This window comes from Leucopleurus acutus (assembly GCF_964270905.1).
Source record: "Leucopleurus acutus genome assembly, chromosome: 13".
Lineage (NCBI taxonomy): Eukaryota > Metazoa > Chordata > Mammalia > Artiodactyla > Delphinidae > Leucopleurus > Leucopleurus acutus.
In genome coordinates, this window is record NC_139155.1 from 82,737,428 (window position 1) to 82,756,619 (window position 19,192).

The following is a 19,192-nucleotide window of genomic DNA, read 5'->3' on the forward strand; positions in this document are numbered from 1 at the left end:
GCACACATCTGCAAATGATTGTGAAAGTGCCACGAGGATTGACTTGGGGGCTACAAATAAATATCAGAAAGTAAGTAAATTCACAAATACCGAATCCACAAAGAATGAGGATCGGCTGCAGTTTGAAATGATAAAAATGCCTCGTGTTGAAACAGGGCTGTTCTTAGAAAGAATATGATGTCCTTGCTTGACCAATTGTGCTTCTACTGACCCTCTTGTGTTCAAGTCAAAGAGGTCCACCTTAGGATCTTCTCTGCCTAAGTAGAGAGTCAGGCAGCAGACTTACTGTATCATATGACAGATCGCCGAGTTTCCTTCATGTATTCATTCAGTAAACATTCACTGAGGGTTCACTCACTGCTCTGGGTTCCTTCTATACTTCATCTCTAAGACACTGTCTAAGGAAGATGGCCTAGTGCCTTATCCTACGTAGCACACATTTAATAAGAAGTCTTGGGGCATTTCTATATACAGCACTTAAATTTCCACTGATGGGAAAATAATTGATGATCAAAAATAAACTGAGAGAATTGTTTTATAATGTTTTACAGCTGGAGCATGCTTTGTCCACGACAAACATTAGTTTCTTTATCAGTCTCTGAAACCTCAGTAAGAGAAGTTGAACAGATATAAACGATGATTAATCACTCCTTCATTTGCTTTAAGCAAACAATTTAATTAAGCCCGTATATAACCCTTCACTTGCTCTTAGCAAACCTTCAGAGGTTCAGAACTGCCTGATCATGGCAATCCATGGGGGAGGGTTTTTTTAAATGATTTTTTCTTTTTTACTTTATTTTTTTCCAACTATATTTAGGTAAAACATTATAAAACGTCGTGTTGATAAATGTTTTGTTTTATATTTACCACCAAAGGTAACTCATAACCTGTCTCTTGAAATGCAGACATTCAACAAGCTCTTGGGAAAATTTAGCCAGTCAGTCTTTCATTTGAATTTAACCCAAATACTGTCGGCGACAATGGAAGGGAAGCTGGTTGTCTGGGACATTTACCGCCCACCGCCGTCTGCCTCCACCTCTTTGGGCTTTCCCCACATCACACCTTGTAAACTGGTTCATTTGCAGAAGGAGGGTATCACTGTGCTTACTACAGTTGACAGGTACTTAATTAATTAAAAAGTAGCTATAGATGATTATAAAATTATTTAAAAACCCTTTTGGAGGTATACACGTATGTTGTACATGCATAGATTGTTTCTGGGGAGAGCCAATTAACTGGAAACACTGGCTGCCTCTGAGGAAAAGAACTGAGAGCTAGGATCAAGGATGGGGGTGGATTTACTGCTTTTTATAGTCTCGTTTGTACTGATTGGTTTGCTTTTTTTAAAAAAAAGTAATGGGCATGTATTATTTTTTTTTATAGTAATTTAATATTTTATTTATTTATTTTATTTTTGGCTGCGTTGGGTCTTTGCTGCTGCGCGCAGGCTTTCTCTAGTTGCAGCGAGCGGGGGCTACTCTTCATTGCGGTGCACAGGCTTCTCATTGTGGTGGCTTCTCTTGTTACAGAGCATGGGCTCTAGAGCACACGGCCTTCAGTAGTCGTGGCACGCGGGCTTCAGTAGTTGTGGCTCGTGAGCTGTAGAGCGCAGGCTCAGTAGTTGTGGTGCACGGGCTTAGTTGCTCTGCGGCATGTGGGATCTTCCCAGACCAGGGCCCGAACCCGTGTCCCCTGTACTGGCAGGTGGCTTCTTAACCGCTGCACCACCAGGGAAGTCCCAGGCATGTATTACTTTTAACAATCCTTTTGTGTTGGTGAAACAAAAAGTAACTAATTTTTTTTCTTCTGCCCTAATTATACTTATTTTGCCCATACTTTAAACTTAAGAAAAGGACATAAATAGCTATATATTTTTTTCTGATTACAGAATAACATTTACCCCTCATGAAAAGATGAACCACAACATAACTTTATAAAGTTCCCTAACTCTTTGATTTTGAGAGGCTGCGGGAGCACATAGATGATCTAAGCCTTATGCCTTAGCCTCAGACATAAAGGGGTTCACATTGCCAGATGCATCCCTTCCTTGCCAAGTGACCTTGGACAAGGGACTTAAATGTGCTGAGCCTCCAGTCTTCCATCTGTAAAGCAGGCATAACAATACTGTCCCTCCAGAGTGACTTTGTGAGGATGGCTTGTGGAATCTTAGTTCCCTGACCAGGGATTGAACCCTGGCCCCGGCAGTGAAAGCTCTGAGTCCTAACCACTGGACCACCAGGGAATTCCCAAGCCTTGTAAAACTCTTAGCATGTCATCTGGTACAGGGGAGCTCTAGGTAAAACAGCCATTATCAGTGTGCTGGAGACGATTGCCTTGTGACAAGAACCCTGCCCACATGGTTGGAGTCACTGTGCCATCTGCTTCCCAGAAGCCCATTGCTTTCTTGACCCTTTCTTTTAATACAGAGGAACAGTGAGGTCCTGGCGTGGCTTTACAAAGACAAATGCAAATCGTCATCTTCACTCACTTGATGAGAAAAGACAGTAGTAGAATTGCAGTTGATGATGCAATCAACTTTTAATTGTTGGGGGTTAGGACCCAGGGAAGACCAGGCCTGGGTTTCCTTTTCTCCATGTTAAATAAAACCCAGCCAGGACCCCAGAGCCCTTGCTGGAAAAGGTCTCAGAAAACACTTGGCTTGTTTTGCCATTTCTGTCCAGCAGAGGGCTGTGAATGACATTCTCGCCAATTACTCGGCCCACCTGCCTTGCTTATTAATCAGAAACCTCATTTAATCACTTTGTGTATATAAGAGAAAATTCATCCCACACCTCCCCCCGCCCCCCATGATTAGAATTATGTCAGAGGCTTTAAAAAAAAACAGGCTCATTTGGGATGGCTCTGAGGACTGGAAGTAAAAGCTGTTTTGTCACGCAGCACCGCCTTTGGCTGTGGTGACTGGACAGGGTTTTGCAATCGATTGCTCTCACAGCAGTGTCCTCCTGTATCTCGTTGCCAGCCTGCGTGATTTCAGAGGAATGGTTGATGGACTCTGTTGTCATCTGTAGTCTTACGGCAGAGGATGTAAGTCACTGCCCACTGCCATTGCGTGGGGCTGATCTTGCGGGGCAGGGAAGAGGAGAGCAGAGAGCATGGACTTTGCATAAGATACACCTGGATCCCTGCATAGCCTAGCCACGTGGCCCTGATAGGGTTGCCAGGTTTATGTACGTCCCAGATGTTGCATGGGGCAACTGCATTTGGGACCATGCAATATATGGGACATACTTATTCTAAAAATTTACTCATTGTTCATCTGAAATTCAAATTTAACTGGGTATCCTGCATTTTTATTCGCTAAATCTGGCAATCTGAGGCCTTGAGCCTTAAGTTTCCTAGATGTGAACTGGGATGACAGTAAAATCAGCCACATAGGGCAATATTTTTTTTTTAATAAATTTATTTATTTGTTTTTATTTTTGGCTGTGTTGGGTCTTCGCTGCTGCGTGCGGGCTTTCTCTAGCTGCGGCGAGTGGGGGCTACTCTTCATTGTGGTGCGCGGACCTCTCACTGCAGCGGCTTCTCTTGTTGTGGAGCACAGGCTCCAGGCACGCGGGCTTCAGTAGTTGTGGCTTGCGGCCTCTCTAGAGCTCAGGTTCAGTAGTTGTGGCACATGGGCTTAGTTTCTCAGCAGCATGTGGGATCTTCCCAGAAGAGGGCTTGAACCCGTGTCCCCTGCGTTGGCAGGTGGATTCTTAACCACTGCACCACCAGGGAAGCCCAGGGCAGTATTAAGTGAAAGTTTTTACAATGCCCGGAGTCCAGGGCTGACATATAATTAGGTGTTCAATAGATGGTACTCATTACCATTATTTAACAAACCGACGTTATTCTCCATTTCAGCTATGTTGTCACAGGTGACATTCGGGGTAACATCAAGTTCTACGATCACACCCTGTCCATTGTGAACTGGTACAGCCACTTCAAACTGAGCTCCATAAGGAGCCTGTCCTTCTCAAAGACCCCGGCAACTCCTCCGACTGAAAATACAAACTATCCTCCAGACTACACTTTAAAAGGTGACCTTTTTATTGTAAGGTGAGTTGTTAATGAATCTCATCATTTGCATGGTCAAAAAGTGATGTCTCCTTTTAGTTTGTGTACAGTGGGATCTTCTTCCTATTCCTGGGATGTGAACTCGAGGGTACTGGCCTCCCTAGTCAGTCCTTTACCTGCCTTGCAGACGGATCTCCTTGGCTGGTCACAATCACTATTTAATCGATTTTTTAAGTGAAACATCATTCTCCTGTTAAGAATGTCTAGTGGTGGGAAGCTGGAAAGGGCTCTAATCTCTGTTGCCTCTGGAGTCCTTCGCTGTAGGTTGGTCTCCTTTCTCGAAGCTGAGTTTGTCCTAGCACTACAGTTAAAGGGATTTGATAGTTAATAGCCATAACATTTCAAGACAGAATTATCTGTGAGTCTGCTTAATTACCCTTGTGGTATTTGCAGGCACATCTGTATGTGTGCACCAAACTCCATATTTGCATACACAAATGAATATTTGCATGTGCAGATTAGCTAATTGTACAACTGACTGTCCATCTGCATACTTAATGACTCAATTTACATGTAGAAATGTGGGCTTTTTCACTTGCAAATGGAGGCTGTTGGGTATTGGTGGTATATTTTTGGAGATGTTGGGTTAATAATGTCACTAAATTACAGACGACAGAGGCGTTTCATGTGCAATTAGCAGTAGAATAGCTGGCGTGCCCCATTCCCTGCAAACACTGATGCTGTTGGGTCTCTCCTTGGCAAACAGGAATTTTATCATTGGAACGTCGGATGCGTCAGTGTACCACTTAACAGCAGATGGGACCAAACTTGAGAAGTTATTTGTAGAGCCCAGGGATGCCATTTGTGCCATCTCCTGCCACCCGTACCAACCCCTCATTGCCATCGGGAGTTTCTGTGGGATGATCAAAGTGTGGGATTATGAACAGAAAAAATACCTCTTCAGCAGGATCTTTGAGAAGGGGCTTGGAGTCCAGAGTCTGACCTACAACCCCGAAGGTATTTTCATTTTGTCAGCCTGTCTTAGGTTTTAAACTGAAAACAGATCCAGATGGCTAATCCCTTGGCTGTCACAGCTCCAGGAAGGTTACCTTGACCCTCTCCCCGCACCAGGCCAGATGGGACGCCTTCTCCCCCTGGACGCTGCAGAGCTCCGTACCGCCTGGTCTCATCCCACGATGCCATGCTTTCCAGTTTACTTCTCCTTCTCAGGACTTTGTCTGTTGTGTTCGTTGCTGTCTCCTTGGCACGTAGAACAAGGTCTGGCGTGGAGTCGATGTTTCTTGAGTGAATGAAGTCCTTTTCGATCATTGTTCTCTGGCTTGTGATTTCAGGAGCTCTCCTCGGAGCTGGCTTCACAGAAGGGACCGTTTACATTCTTGATGCAATGTCCTTAGAAAGTGAAACCCCAGAGCCTTTCAAATATTCCAGAACCAGTGTGACTCACGTCAGCTTCTCCCATGACTCCCAGTATATGGCGACCGCTGTGAGTATTTTCACTGAGTGCCGTCCAGGGGCTCAGCAACCTTATTTAAAGCCACAAGGGGGAGGGGCTGGGAGTTAGGGGGATGGGAAGTAGCTGCTAGAGGGTACAGGTTTCTTTTGGAGGTGATGAAAGTGTTCTAAAACTGTGATGATGGATGCACAGCTCTGAATATACTAAAGCCCATTGAACTGTACACTTCCAGTGGGTGAATTGTGTGGGAGGTGAATTATATCTCAATAAAGCTGTTATAAAAGGAGAAAGGGGTGGGGGAAGTGGGGGGACTTCTGCCTGAAAACAAGACCAGGGCCTCAGAACTTCCAGACTTGGATTCTGCTACTCTGACAGCTCATTTTGGTTTGTTAGTTTTTCGGAACCCTTTCTCTGCATCCAGGGTTTTATCTTTCCCTTTGATTTTTGACGAGATGACATTCTCATTTAAGCGGAGTCTTCCACCGAGCATTTCAGATTCTGGTCCTTCCCTCTGTGAATAGGGCTCTTAATCTCAGTAAAGATTTTTCTGGGACCCCCCAACCTCTCCCTTCATGCCAGTTCTCTTGGGGGATGGGGTGGGGTGCGGGGAAGCAGCCGGCTTCACTTGAACCTCTGTCCCTTACACGCTTCCCAGCAGCACACTGACTCAGGCGCCCCAGGTCCCTTCAGGCTGCTCCCGCCCTCTCCCCGACCCCTGTCACTCTCAGCCATCATGTATATATTTTTTAATCCTACCTTTTAAAATTTTGTGTAGCCGGATAAAGAGAAGGGAGGACAGAGGCAGAAAGAGTCAGGGTTTCAGTTTCCAACAGAGAATGAGGTGGGGACCAGCAAGGAGAGTAAGACAATAGTGTCAGACAAATACCGTCTCTCCCTGCCCCCACCTACCTACTTTGAACCTTGATTTTCTCATCTGCAAAACGGGCATTATTTTACTCCTTGCTCCAATAGACAAAGGTTTTCCTTTTGCATAAAATTTCTAAAAGCAAAGTTAGTATGAAAAACATAGTGATGATTCTTAAGTTAACAAAATCTAAAAAGGAGCAACTTCTGCTCTTTTGCTCATACTCAGGATGTAAGTTTCACCGTGGCCGTTTACGTGGTGAGAGTCAAAAATGGACGAAGGGTCTGGGAGTATTTGGCAAGACTTCGTTCTCATCGCAAGAGCATTCGCAGTGTCCTGTTCGGGGTTCATCTGGACAGCAATGAGCCGAGACTGCTGAGCCTCGGGAGAGACAGACTCTTGGTGAGCTGTTTCATTTTCCTTTGCCTGGTCACCAGGAACATGTCTCGTTCTCGTTACCTCCCTGGCTTCTGGCACAGAACCAGACCCACAGTACTTGTGTTTGTTTGAGAAAATGCATGTATGACAAAGTAGCGAAAACCTTTCTGAGTTGGCACTTGGCCTTCACACGGCTCTGACACCACACAGGGACCTGTGTCCTGAGTAAGGAGGCTCCTGGGAAGTGGCACGTTGACAGCGGGGTGGGGGTACTCCCCACAGCACCGACATCTCAGCCACCCTCGCCTCTCAGTGTATGTTTCGAAGCCAACACTTACACTTTCTGTGTGTCTAGGGGACAGGGCCAGGCTTTTACCTCAATGTGACAACTCAGAGAATATCAGAGGGAAAGGTAGAGACAGCGGCAAATGCAATATTACATGATCGAGCCAAAAGATTCAAAATCAATCGATCTATCTGTGCATCCATCTTAACTTCCTTCCTTCCCTCCCCCCGTTACTTCCTCTATTCTATCCATCCTTCCTTCTGTCCATCCATGCTGGTCTGGCCACCAAAGCCTACATATGTGTGAAATTCAGCAGACTGCTAATTTATGACTGTCAAGTGCTGAGATTTAGATATGAATTAGTTCCTACCCTCAAAAAGTTCCCAAGATAATGATAAGTGAAGCAGTACAACATAACTGTAAGAGTTCAGGTTTTGGAGTTAGTTGGACCTAGATTTGAATTCTCATCCTCCCACTTCTTAGCTGTGTGACCTTGGGGAAACCACTGAACCTCTCTGAACATCTGTTTTCTCATCTGCAAAATGGGCACAACAGTACTGCTTTGCTGGGGAGTTGTGAGTATTAAATGGCATCATCTTGCTCGTAATGGATACTCCGTATTGGTAGCTTATTAGAAGTTTGGGCAAGTCTTTTCCTAGAAGGCCTGATGCTGTCTCTCCGCAGAAAAGGACTGTTGACTGACTTCGTTCACCTCAGTCCTCATGCGTATTCATCTGGGCTTCTCTGTAGATCGAGTATAATCTACTCAAGAGCTACAAAGACCACTTGGAAGTCCTGGACATTCAGCGAACCGACCAGGGCAGCTACCCCACCTGTATGGTCTGGTACCCGCCACTTACCAAGGAGCTCTTCCTGCTCATTTGCAACAGTGGCTACAAAGTGAAGCTTTTCAATTCAACCACAAAAATGTGCAGGTAAGCACGGGAGCTTCCCGCTAATGGCACGTAAATCAGTTTCTCAGCGCCTGGCTTATTTCAAGTCCCACCTTAAGGACCTGCAAGCAGCTTGGCTACCATCACAACCCTCCTCCCTTTGCAGAGGAGGAAACTGAGGCACAGATAAGGGGGGAAGTTCTCACCAAAGGTCACATGGTTAGGAAGTGCCAGAGTCAGGATTCAAACCCAGAGCCCTTGTTTCTGAGCCCAGCACTGCACAGGGATAAGGTACCCAGAGCTCAGTGCCTGAGGCTCAGGGAAGGAACTGGACCCCGAGGCTCCGGAGAAGTTGCTGAGGTGTGATAAAATCTTCTGTTCTTCCCTCGTGGATAAAAACAGATAGTTTCAGAATGGACTTGAGGACATGGGGAGGGGGAAGGGTGAGCTGGGACAAAGTGAGAAAGTGGCGTGGACATATATACACTACCAAATGTAAAATAGATAGCTAGTGGGAAGCAGCCGCATAGCACAGGGAGATCAGCTCGGTGTTTTGCGAACACCTAAAGGGGTGGGATGGGGAGGGTGGGAGGGAGACGCAAGAGGGAGGAGATATGGGGGCAGTATGTATGCGTATAGCTGATTCACTTTGTTGTAAAGCAGAAACTAACACACCATTGTAAAGCAATTATACTTCAATAAAGATGTTAAAAAACGACAGATAATTTCACCTGAATACTACCAGTTGTTTAATTTTTCTTATTCTTCATTCTTAAAGGAGTTTTAAGTTCAACTAATAGCATTCTTTGTTCTCTCAGCGACTATTTACTGGGCCCCTACCTGAGCCAGGTGCTGTTCTAGGTGCTGAAGATGGAGATGAAAACAAAACAATGTTTCTGTCACCATGAAATTTGCATTTTATTGGGGAAGTGGAGTTCATGTTAGAAGCTGGGCTGGAGACCCATGTTTGAGGTCAGCACACCTGGTGGTTTAAAGCCATGAGATGAGAGAAGATTCCAGAGGGGAATGGTAGATGGAGAAGCGGTCAAAGGACCAAGCCCAGGGCATCCAAAGCTTAGCATCCTAGAGCAGTGGTTCCTCCATCCCGAAGTAGGTCTGCATCTATGGCTGGCCTCTTGTGCTGCTAGGCCTGTGGGTCCAGGCTTTGCCTCTCGTGATCAGCACTGATTATGGTGCACGATCCCTGTGTCGGGGCCCTGCATTTGTCATCCCGTTTCATCTGCAATAACCCTGCAAAGGATTGTGTCACTGGGGATCAGAGAGGTGATAAAACTTGCCTCAGGTCAAGCTGCTGGTCAGGGCAGGACTTGACCCTTGAACCAAGCTGTGACTTTGTCGTCTCCTGGGCATCACTGGGCCCTGCTGCAGCCCTGGCTTTGGAATCCTAGCTAGTCAGCCCTGGCAGGCAGCCTCTTTCTGCCTGTGGTTTGGCTGCCTCGTGGGTATGGCTGGGAAGAGCAGAGTCAGGAGAAACTGGAGGTGAGAATGCTTTAGTGACCCCACCGAGGAGACGGAAGTCGAAAAACACCACCAGCAGCTGGCCCCATGCTTGAGGAGGACCTTTGTTTGGAAATGTATCTCAGATAAGATAGGTCCTCAAAAGGCCAGGATCACCCAGGATCTTTTTTTTTTTTTTTTTTTTTTCCCCAATAACCCTTTTTAGAAGGGCCCAAGGAAAAATGACTGAAAAATGCTGTTTAATGTGGCAGGGACAAGAGAGAAATCCAGCACAATTTTTTTTTTTAACTATTAAAACACTGGGAAGGAGACATTTGAAAGAAATATGTAAAAAGGAGTTTTAGGAAGATTTCAGAGTCTTTGTACATCATCTTTAACGGACACAAACTTTTTGGACAAAGACTATCCCACAGATGTGCCCAGTTCTGAGAACCTCTGCGTTGGCTGAGCAGGTGTCTGGGGGATGCGGGATGGAGCGGCCCAGGCTTGGAGTTGCTGCTAACAGTAACAGCCACAGAGCCAAGCGGTGAGGAGCTTCTGCCACTGAAGATCAAGGGGAAATTAGCATAAAGCAAATTTCTTTCCTTTTTTTTTTTTTTTTTTTTTTTTTTGCGGTACACGGGCCTCTCACTGATGTGGCCTCTCCCGTTGCGGAGCACAGGCTCCGGACGCGCAGGCTCAGCGGCCATGGCTCACGGGCCCAGCCGCTCCGCGGCATGTGGGATCTTCCCAGACCAGGGCACGAACCCGTGTCCCCTGCATCGGCAGGTGGACTCTCAACCACTGCGCCACCAGGGAAGCCCCTTTTTTTTTGTTTGTTTAAATGTTTCCATCCATTGCATTTTTTGTTGCTATTATTTTTTTCTTCCAGTTTTATTGAGATATAATTGACATACAGCACTATATAAGTTGAAGGTATACAGCATAATGATTTGACTTACATACATCGTGAAGTGATATCACAGTACGTTTAGTGAACATCCACCAGCTCCTATGGGTACAAAATTAAAGAAATAGAAAAACTTTTTTTTGTATAACTTTTTATAACAGTTCTGTTTTTAAAAATTTATTATTTATTTATCTTAATTTTTGGCTTCGTCGGGTCTTAGTCGCGGCACGTGGGCTCCTCTCTAGTTCTGGTGCGTGGTTTTAGTTGCCCCGTGCGGCATGTGAGATGTTAGTCCCCCGACCAGGGCTCGAACCCGCGTCCCTTGCCTTGCAAGATGGGTTCTCAACCACTGGACCACCGGGGAGGTCCCTAGAAAAACATTTTTTTCTGTGAGATGAGAACTCTTAGGATTTACTCTCTTAACAGTTTTCATATGTGACACACAGCAGGGTTCCCTCTATTTACCATGTGGTACATCACATCCCTAGGACTTATTTATCCTGTAACTGGAAGTTTGTGCCTTTTGCCTGCCTTCATCCGGTTCCCCCTTCCCCCAACCCCTCCCTTCTGGTAACCACAAATCTGATCTCTTTTTCTATGAGTTTCTTTGTTTCTGAAGTATAATTGACCTATGACACTATATTAGTTCTCGTTACACAACATAGTGATTCTGTATATTTATGCATACTTCCATTCATTTCAACGTGATCACTACAATATGTCACTGTACAAAGATATTACATAGTTATTGACTATATTCTCCACGCTGTACATTTCATACCTGTGACTCATTTATTTTGTAACTGAAAGTTTGTACCACTTAATCTCCCTCACCTATTTCTTTCCTCCCCCCATGCCTCCTCCCCTCAGGCAGCCACCAGTTTGTTCTCTGTATCTGTAATTCTGTTTCTATTTTGTTACATTTGTTCATTCGTTTTGTTTTTTAGTTTCCACATATAAGTGAAATCATACAGTATTTGTCTTTCTCTGTCTGACTTATTTCACTTAGCATAATACCCTCTAGGTCCATCCATGCTGTCACAAATGACAAGATTTTTATTCCATTGTGTATCTTCTTATCCATTCATCTTTTGATGGACATGTAGGTTTCTTCCATATATTAGCTATTGTAAGTAAAGCTGCAATGAACATAGGGATGTGTATATCTTTTCGAATTAGTGCTTTCATTTAGAGCCATGAAGTTAGGAGTTTCTGCCGTTGAAGATCAATTGGAAATTAGTATAAAGCATCTTCCTTAAAAAAATAGTTTATTGAGGTGAAATTCACATAACATAAAACCAACCATTTTAAAGTGAACAAATCACTGGTATTTAGTCCATTCACAATGTTGTGCAACTACCACCTCTATCTAGTTAAACATTCTCATAGTTCCAAAGTAAAAACACCTTTGCATAAAGCATCTTTTAAGTTGTAGGAACAATAAAGCCCTGTAACCACAACTTAATTGGGAAGGAATTGCCTTTTGATGATACATCCAAAATGATTAAAAAATGCATTTAAAAGCATTTGGAAGAACGTGAAGAGGCAGTTCACAGACAAAGGCCAATAAAACCTATGAGCAGATGCTCACCAGTACATCAAAGATGCAAATGAAAACAAGACATCATTTTTCACAAATCAGATTAGCAAAGATAAAAATGATGGATAGCGCCCGGCGTTGGCAAGGGTGTAAGGGAACCAACCGGCTGTTGGCGGACAGGGTTGGGGGGTGTGGGGACAGCAGTTTGTTACCCTCTATTAAATTATAGCCTGTCTTCTGACTTCTAGGAATGTAGCCCACAGAAGTACTCACACAGGATGCCAAGACATAAGTAAAAGGATGTCTTGTTTGAAAATATTTTTAAAAATGGAAACAATCCAAATGTCCATTAATAGGGAATTAGTTAAATGATGGCTCGTCAGTACACTGAAACATGATGCTGCTTTTAGAAAAGGAAAAAGAGAAAAAAGAGATGATAGCTCTCTGCATAGTAACACGGAAATATCTCCAAGGCATAATATGAGATACAGCAAATTGCCAAATATGCATGAATATATTTTCATCTAAAATTATATTTATGTGGCTTATATATTTTCATCTGAAATTATAATTATATGGGCTAGAATATATATAAAAGAAATCCTCGAGTCGCATACACCAAACTATTACCCATGATTATCTTGGGATAAAGGGTGCAGCCATGTAGAGTTATGGGTAGATTTTCTACTTCATGTCTCAATACTTGAAAATTTTCACAATGAATATGTAAAATGTTTTCAGTCAGAAGAAAAAGATGTTAATTTTATGAAATTGTTAGAAATTTTGACAGTACTAGGTAGCAGTTATATAGCTCCTACTATGTGCCAGGAACCGTTCTGAGTGCTTTATATATATTATTTAGTGCTCACTACAGTCTTATGGGGTAACTACTGTCATTATCCCTATTTTACCATTGAGGGACCTGAGGCCCAGAGGGGTTGACTAGCTTGACTTTTTTTTCTTTTGCTTATTTATAGTTTAAATTAAGGTATAATTCATATACCATAACATTTACCATTTTCAGTGGCTTTTTACTATATTCACAAAGTTGTGTAACCATCATCACTATTTAATTCAAGAACATTTTCATTACCCCCCAAAAGATACCCCAAACCCATTAGCAGTCACTCCCCATTCACGTCCTTTCCCCACTGATCCCCCACTGCTCCACCCCTGGCAACACCAGTCTACTTTCTGTCTGTATGGATTTGTCTGTTCTGGACATTTCATGTAAACGGAATCATGTAATATGTGACTTTTGGTGTCTTGCGTCTTAGCATCATGTTTTCAAGGTTCATCCATGGTGTAGCCTGTGTCAGTTCTTCATTCCTTTTAATGGCTGAATAGTATTCCATTGTATCCACAGACCACATTTTGTCTATTCATCCATCAGTTGTCAGTTGGGTTGTCTCTACTTTTTGGCTATTATGAACATTTGTGTATCAGCTTCTGTGTAGACATCTGTTTCATTCCTCTTGGATGTAGACCTAGAGGTAGAATTGCTGGATCATATGGTAACTATATTTAACCATTTGAGGAACTGCCAGACTGTTTTCCAAAGTAGCTGCACCACTTTACATTCCTGCCAGCAATATATGAAGGTTCCAGTTTCTCCACAACTTGCCCCTAATTTTTAAGGGTCAGAGCTGGGATTCAAACCAGAGCCTGTGCTCTTAACCATCCTCTTCCCTGCCTCTAACCCACTCAATGATATTGGAGGAAAGTCCTTAAACATTTCTACTCAAACGACTAGAGAAGGGTGACCTATAATTAGCCGATGCATTGTCTACCAGCTGGTCGTTTTAGTGTTTTTACCGTTTCACCTAATCCTCTGTGCACGTAAACCTGATGCTGGGTCGTCCAGCCTGATACTCTCCTGCGTCCTGCAGCCCAGTGGTCACGGTCAAGTCCGCCTTCAGAGTTCACCTCTGCTCACCTCTTCGGTTTTACCTCCCTCCACCACCAGCCTTCTTTCTCCTTTACGGTTTCTGCAGTTTTCAAGCAATAGTCCACGTCCCATACCTTTGACCTCCTGTGCCCACTGCCTGTTTTTCCGTTACCTCCGTATTTTCTCTGCCTTTCCAATTCACCTTCCCAAACTCAGCTCAGATGTCTCCTCATAGATGTCCCATCACTCCTTCCTCAGTGCAGGCTCTGTGCCGGGAATTTGCCTGTCATCTCACTTCTCCCCTCATGGTGCTTCCATGTCTGTTGTTCCTGCCAGGCTGTGAGGTTAGCAACAAAATCTCACTCATTTCCAAGTCCCGACCTCCCGTCACGGTCCCTGGCACAGAGAGGTGCTCAGGAGAGACATACAAGGAGCGTCTCCTGTTCCCACCAGACACGGGCTGGGTGCAGGGGACACGGGGAGAGAACACATCCAAACGATGAGGGGCTTAAAATATAATAAGATGAAATAGCTACCGTCCTTACCCTGGGGCAGACCCAAGTTTTGTGGGATGTGAAGTGTATTTGGCTTTGTGGGTCCTCTTTTTAAAAAATATATATATATATATAATTAAGAATAAAAAGTGGGGACTTCCCTGGTGGCGCAGTGGTTAAGAATCCACCTGCCAATACAGGGGACAAGGGTTTGATCCCTGGTCCGGGAAGATCCCACATGCCGTGGAGCAATTAAGCCCGTGTGCCACAACTACTAAGCCTGCGCTCTAGAGCCGCGAGCCACAACTACTGAGCCCACAGGCCACAACTACTGAAGCCCGCACGCCTAGAGCCTGTGCTCTGCAACAAGAGAAGCCACCGCAGTAAGAAGCCCATGCACCGCAGCGAAGAGTAGCCCCCGCTCGCGGCAACTAGAGAAAGACCGCGTGTGGCAGCAAAGACCCAACACAGCCAAAATAAATAAATAAATTAATTAATTAAAATAAGCTACAAGGATATACTGTAAAAAATATATATTAAAAAAAAAGAATAAAAAGTGGCTAGTGCCCCTCCCAGGCCTCAGGAGGTATGTGTGCAAGGAAGATGCTCAAGTCTGGCCAGCTTCAGGGAAAATCCACCTCTGGGCTTGAGGTCCTGTCCGGGAGCCTCCCCTGAGATCAGATTCCTAATTAGCGTAAGAGTGTCTGAATTCAGAAGTCGGACTGCTGTGAGGGTGCGATTCATTACAGTTTGATGTGCAGATGGATTTTTGGGGATCCGCGCGTTGCCTGTAGACCTGCTGTCAGCTGTCTGGACACCAGGCTGAGGTCTTGGCCCCGCTGTGGGGATGGGGGTGTTTCCTCGCACCCTGCTGACGTTCCTCCTGTCCTTGCAGCATTTTTCCCATCCCTTGTTCGCATGCACGTTCTCGAGGCATAATGTTCCCTTCACTCAGCTGTCAAGGAGGAAAGTCAGAGCCGCGGCTGTGAAGAGCATCCTTCACAAGCAGAGTTTCCCCAGAGAGTTTGCCGTTTGGAGCTGTTGCCCCTTATTTACGGCCGCTGTTAGCAGTTGAGGGAGAGGTTCTTACAATGAGCTTAGCTGAGCAGCAAGACAGGAAATTCAGAATTTAAAAAGTATAGGGCAACGTGAAAGGGAGTGAGTCATAAAACCTGCGTTGGGATTTGTGGAATTTAGAAAGCGTTCCTTTTTTCTCTTGCAGAAAGACACTCCTCGGGCCAGTTTACGGATCTCCCATTGAGCAGATACAAATCCTCCCAGTGAAAACCCCTCTGGAACTTCAGAAGCGCTACATGGTGTTTATTAACAGGGACAAGGTACCAGCCCTTTGCTCTCTGCCCCGTAAGGTGACCGTGTACTTGGAGCCGGAGGCAGTCTCAGGTATTTCAAGACTCAAGAACGCCGGCTTTCACAGCCAAGCCCGCGACTCCCATCCTGCTTCACAGTGAAAATGGCCATGAATGAGCGGGAATGACTCTCAGAAGAGTCACCTCATTTTCTCTACTCCCAAAAGTACAAGACACATGGTCCACCAAGGGGTTTTTCTTTTCTGATTTCTTTACAAGGAAAAATCTTATAAAGACATACGAGTTAGTTACACTTAGTTGTATATTTGATGACTAATCTATATGGGAAGGCGTAAAATCATAAGATGCCAGAATTGTCCTGGAAAAGCCTGGACATGTGACCATGAAGATAGGAGGGAAGCTTCCTTTCTGTGTCCCTGGTGGAACCTGCGTCTCTTCTCCCAGGGGACCACCGTGCAGGGCACAGTGTATGCGAAGCCCCAGCCATGTGAAATGCAGCTCTCACACACTGAGATGTCTGGTTCTAGATACACAGGTCCTTCCCTTAAACAGATCTGGAGGTTACAGGTGACCCTGCCAGGCCCGGCCTGGGGCCCGGTTATCTGAGTCTGAATATCTAGTTACCTCTTCCTTTCTAGGTTGGACTTCAGATCTTACCAGTTGATGGCAACCCACATAAGACATCTGCTCTTATATGCCACCCCAGCGGGGCGGCTGGAATGGACGTTTCCTATGACGGCCGCTACACCTTCACAGCAGGAGGGCAGGACCGGTCGGTGGTGCAGTGGGAAATCAATTTAAGGTACGTGATGCGGCGAGAAGCTTGGCCCCATAAGAAGGGTGTCAAGTGGAGACCCCTTCTTTTCACTCAGGAACAGCAGACAGGTTATTAAACCCCTACAACATGCCAGGCACTGTGCTAGGCCTGCGGGTACAAAGACAGCCAAGACTCAGGCATTGCCTTTGGCGTGCTCCCTGCGACACCCGCTCATATTAATGTGCAGACAAAAGGTTACTGTTCTGTCCCAGGGACCCATGGTATTTGCAGGTGAGGCCATGTGATTTCACCTCATTCACCCGGGCCCCATGAGTTACTTCTCACCCTGTCGCCGCCTGCAAATTCACACCAGTTAGAGAGATCTAGCCTGAATCTCCAAAGAGTGCGTTACAGAAATAGTAAGAGTATCGTTTGAAATGTGTATTTTCAGTCTACTCTTCTCACCCCCCTGCCCTGAGCTGAGAATCTCTGCCTAGGGCGAGGCTGGAGAATTGCATGGTCGAGCATCAGAGAGACACGGACTTTGAAGTCAAAGAGACAAGGGTTCAAATCTGAAGCCTACTCTCTGCTAGCTGTGGGCCCGAGGGCAGGTTTCTTAGCAGCTCTGATCTTTGGATTCCTTGTCTGTGAAATGAGGGTACGTGGGGGTAAAAATAGGGACTTTTACAGGATCCTTGTAAGGATCAGGTAGGCTGATATATGTAAAGCACGCAGCACAGAGATAAGGACTCAGCAAATTAATCATTTCCTTTTGTCTCTTCTTCCTTATAAAGGCATTTGCTTATGAGCTCAGGATCTTTGTTACTAAAAAAGGGGGCACCCACTGTGGTGATCCTCTCATCTCCCCAAATTCAGCGAGCAGCCCCAGGGCAGAGCCAGTTCCTTGCCTGACCACCTTCTCCAAGCCCCTGCCTCTCTGCCAGGGTCCCATTGAGGAGCTGGGTAAAAGCAGCTCAGAGACACCAAGCTTCCTAAAAGAACGAACCTGATTCATGGCTCCCAGTAAAAGCAAACCCCTTACTGTCTGCCACATGCACATCTTTCTTCTGTGCAGACATCGAAGCTTCGCCCCTTAACCTGAATAGGAGCAAGAACAGCCAGGTTAATCCGCTTTGGAACCGCGGGGGTTTCAGTTTGCATTTGCAGCTCTGACCTTCACCTCTGCCTTCACCTAAGAGGGCAGATCTTGGGAATTTAGAAGCTGGAGGTGAGCTCTCCCCTTGAAAAGAACCTCCTGATCACATCCCCAGAATGAGCTGCTTAATTCTTGGACACTAGCCTGTTACCTGGACTGATGGGGCAAGCAACACCCTGGTGAGAGAACAGAGTCTTCCTTTTTTCGTTTTTGTCCTCTTCTCAATCATCTTGGGATCTGCACTAGTAGAGATTTAAAAAAAAAAAAAAAAGCACCCACTTTCCAGTAGCTTTCCTGTGCATGGCCAGAGTCCAGGCTTCTGAGAATTTCAGTTTAATCTGTTTCAGGGACAAAAGATCATTATAAACTAATTAGCACTTCATTGCTGCTTCTGGTGTTTTAATATGTTCAGTGCTTCACTAATGGGAAGAAATATAAAAACCCTAAACAAGTAAACAAACAAAATTCCCTACCAGATCTACTGATGGTGAGTCGTAGGGTGATGAAGATGATAAGTCCTCTCACGTTCACATTATTTTAACCAGTGCACTCCAAGGCCCCCAAACTATCATTGCAGCATCTCAAACTTCCCCTGGGAGACCCCTTCCCTCATCTTTCCCCCTGTCTTGTCTGGCAGGCCACCCTCTTTCTCTCCTTGTCTGGCATCTGTTTTAAAATCCCCCATTTTTGTGCTCAACCTCACACCCCCCTGTAATCCTGCTGCCTTGCTCAGACAAGAGCAGAAAGACCTGGATTCAAATCCCACCTCCCCTACTACTTGCTGTATGACCTGAGGCAAGTCCCTTCCCTTCCCTGAGTCTCAGTTTCTCCATCTGTTAAATGGGGATATTATCACCATGTTCAGAGCTGTTTTGAGGGTGGTGATTTCTACCATTGCTATTCCCTCTCCTCCCTCCCCCCCTGGTCCCCTCCCCTCCCCTCCCCTCCCCTCCCCTCCCCTCCCCCTCCCCTCCCCCTCCCCTCCCCTCCCCCTCCCCTCCCCTCCCCTCCCCCTCCCCTCCCCTCCCCTCCCCTCCCCTCCCCTCCCCCTCCCCTCCCCCTCCCCTCCCCTCCCCCCTCCCCTCCCCCTCCCCTCCCCTCCCCCCCTCCCCTCCCCTCCCCCTCCCCTCCCCTCCCCCCCCTCCCCTCCCCTCCCCCTCCCCTCCCCCTCCCCTCCCCTCCCCTCCCCTCCCCCTCCTCCCCCTCCCCTCCCCCTCCTCCCCCTCCCCTCCCCCTCCCCTCCCCTCCCCTCCCCCTCCCCCCTCCCCTCCCCCTCCCCCCTCCCCTCCCCTCCCCCTCCCCCTCCCCTCCCCCTCCCCCCTCCCCCCCTCCCCTCCCCCTCCCCCCTCCCCCTCCTCCCCCTCCTCCCCCCTCCTCCCCCTCCTCCCCCCTCCTCCCCCTCCTCCCCCCTCCTCCCCCCTCCTCCCCCCTCCTCCCCCTCCCCCTCCTCCCCTCCCCCCCTCTCCCTCCCTCCCCCCCCTTTTTTTTTTTGCGGTATGCGGGCCTCTGACTGTTGTGGCCTCTCCCATTGCGGAGCACAGGCTCCGGACGCACAGGCTCAGCGGCCACGGCTCGTGGGCCCAGCCGCTCCGCGGCACGTGGGATCTTCCGAGACCGGGGCATGAACCCGTGTCCCCTGCATCGGCAGGTGGGCTCTCAACCACTGCGCCACCAGGGAAGCCCCCCCCCCGCTTTTTTTTGTTGTTGTTGTTGCTAACATGAAAGCCTTTGTTTTTAATTTGGTTGAT

General features: G+C 46.5%; 1 protein-coding gene across 1 annotated transcript in view; it reads left to right on the forward strand.

Annotated features, from left to right (window-relative positions):
* The window catches only part of CFAP251 (cilia and flagella associated protein 251), a 68,795-nt gene that overhangs the window by 29,746 nt on the left and 19,857 nt on the right, over positions 1 to 19,192 (forward strand). The window contains exons 10-17 of the mRNA XM_082853545.1: positions 906 to 1,120; positions 3,865 to 4,059; positions 4,784 to 5,034; positions 5,370 to 5,521; positions 6,585 to 6,758; positions 7,771 to 7,955; positions 15,426 to 15,540; positions 16,170 to 16,333. Of these exons, the coding sequence (XP_082709671.1) occupies positions 906 to 1,120; positions 3,865 to 4,059; positions 4,784 to 5,034; positions 5,370 to 5,521; positions 6,585 to 6,758; positions 7,771 to 7,955; positions 15,426 to 15,540; positions 16,170 to 16,333 (1,451 nt within the window). The remainder of the gene's footprint in view (positions 1 to 905; positions 1,121 to 3,864; positions 4,060 to 4,783; positions 5,035 to 5,369; positions 5,522 to 6,584; positions 6,759 to 7,770; positions 7,956 to 15,425; positions 15,541 to 16,169; positions 16,334 to 19,192) is intronic.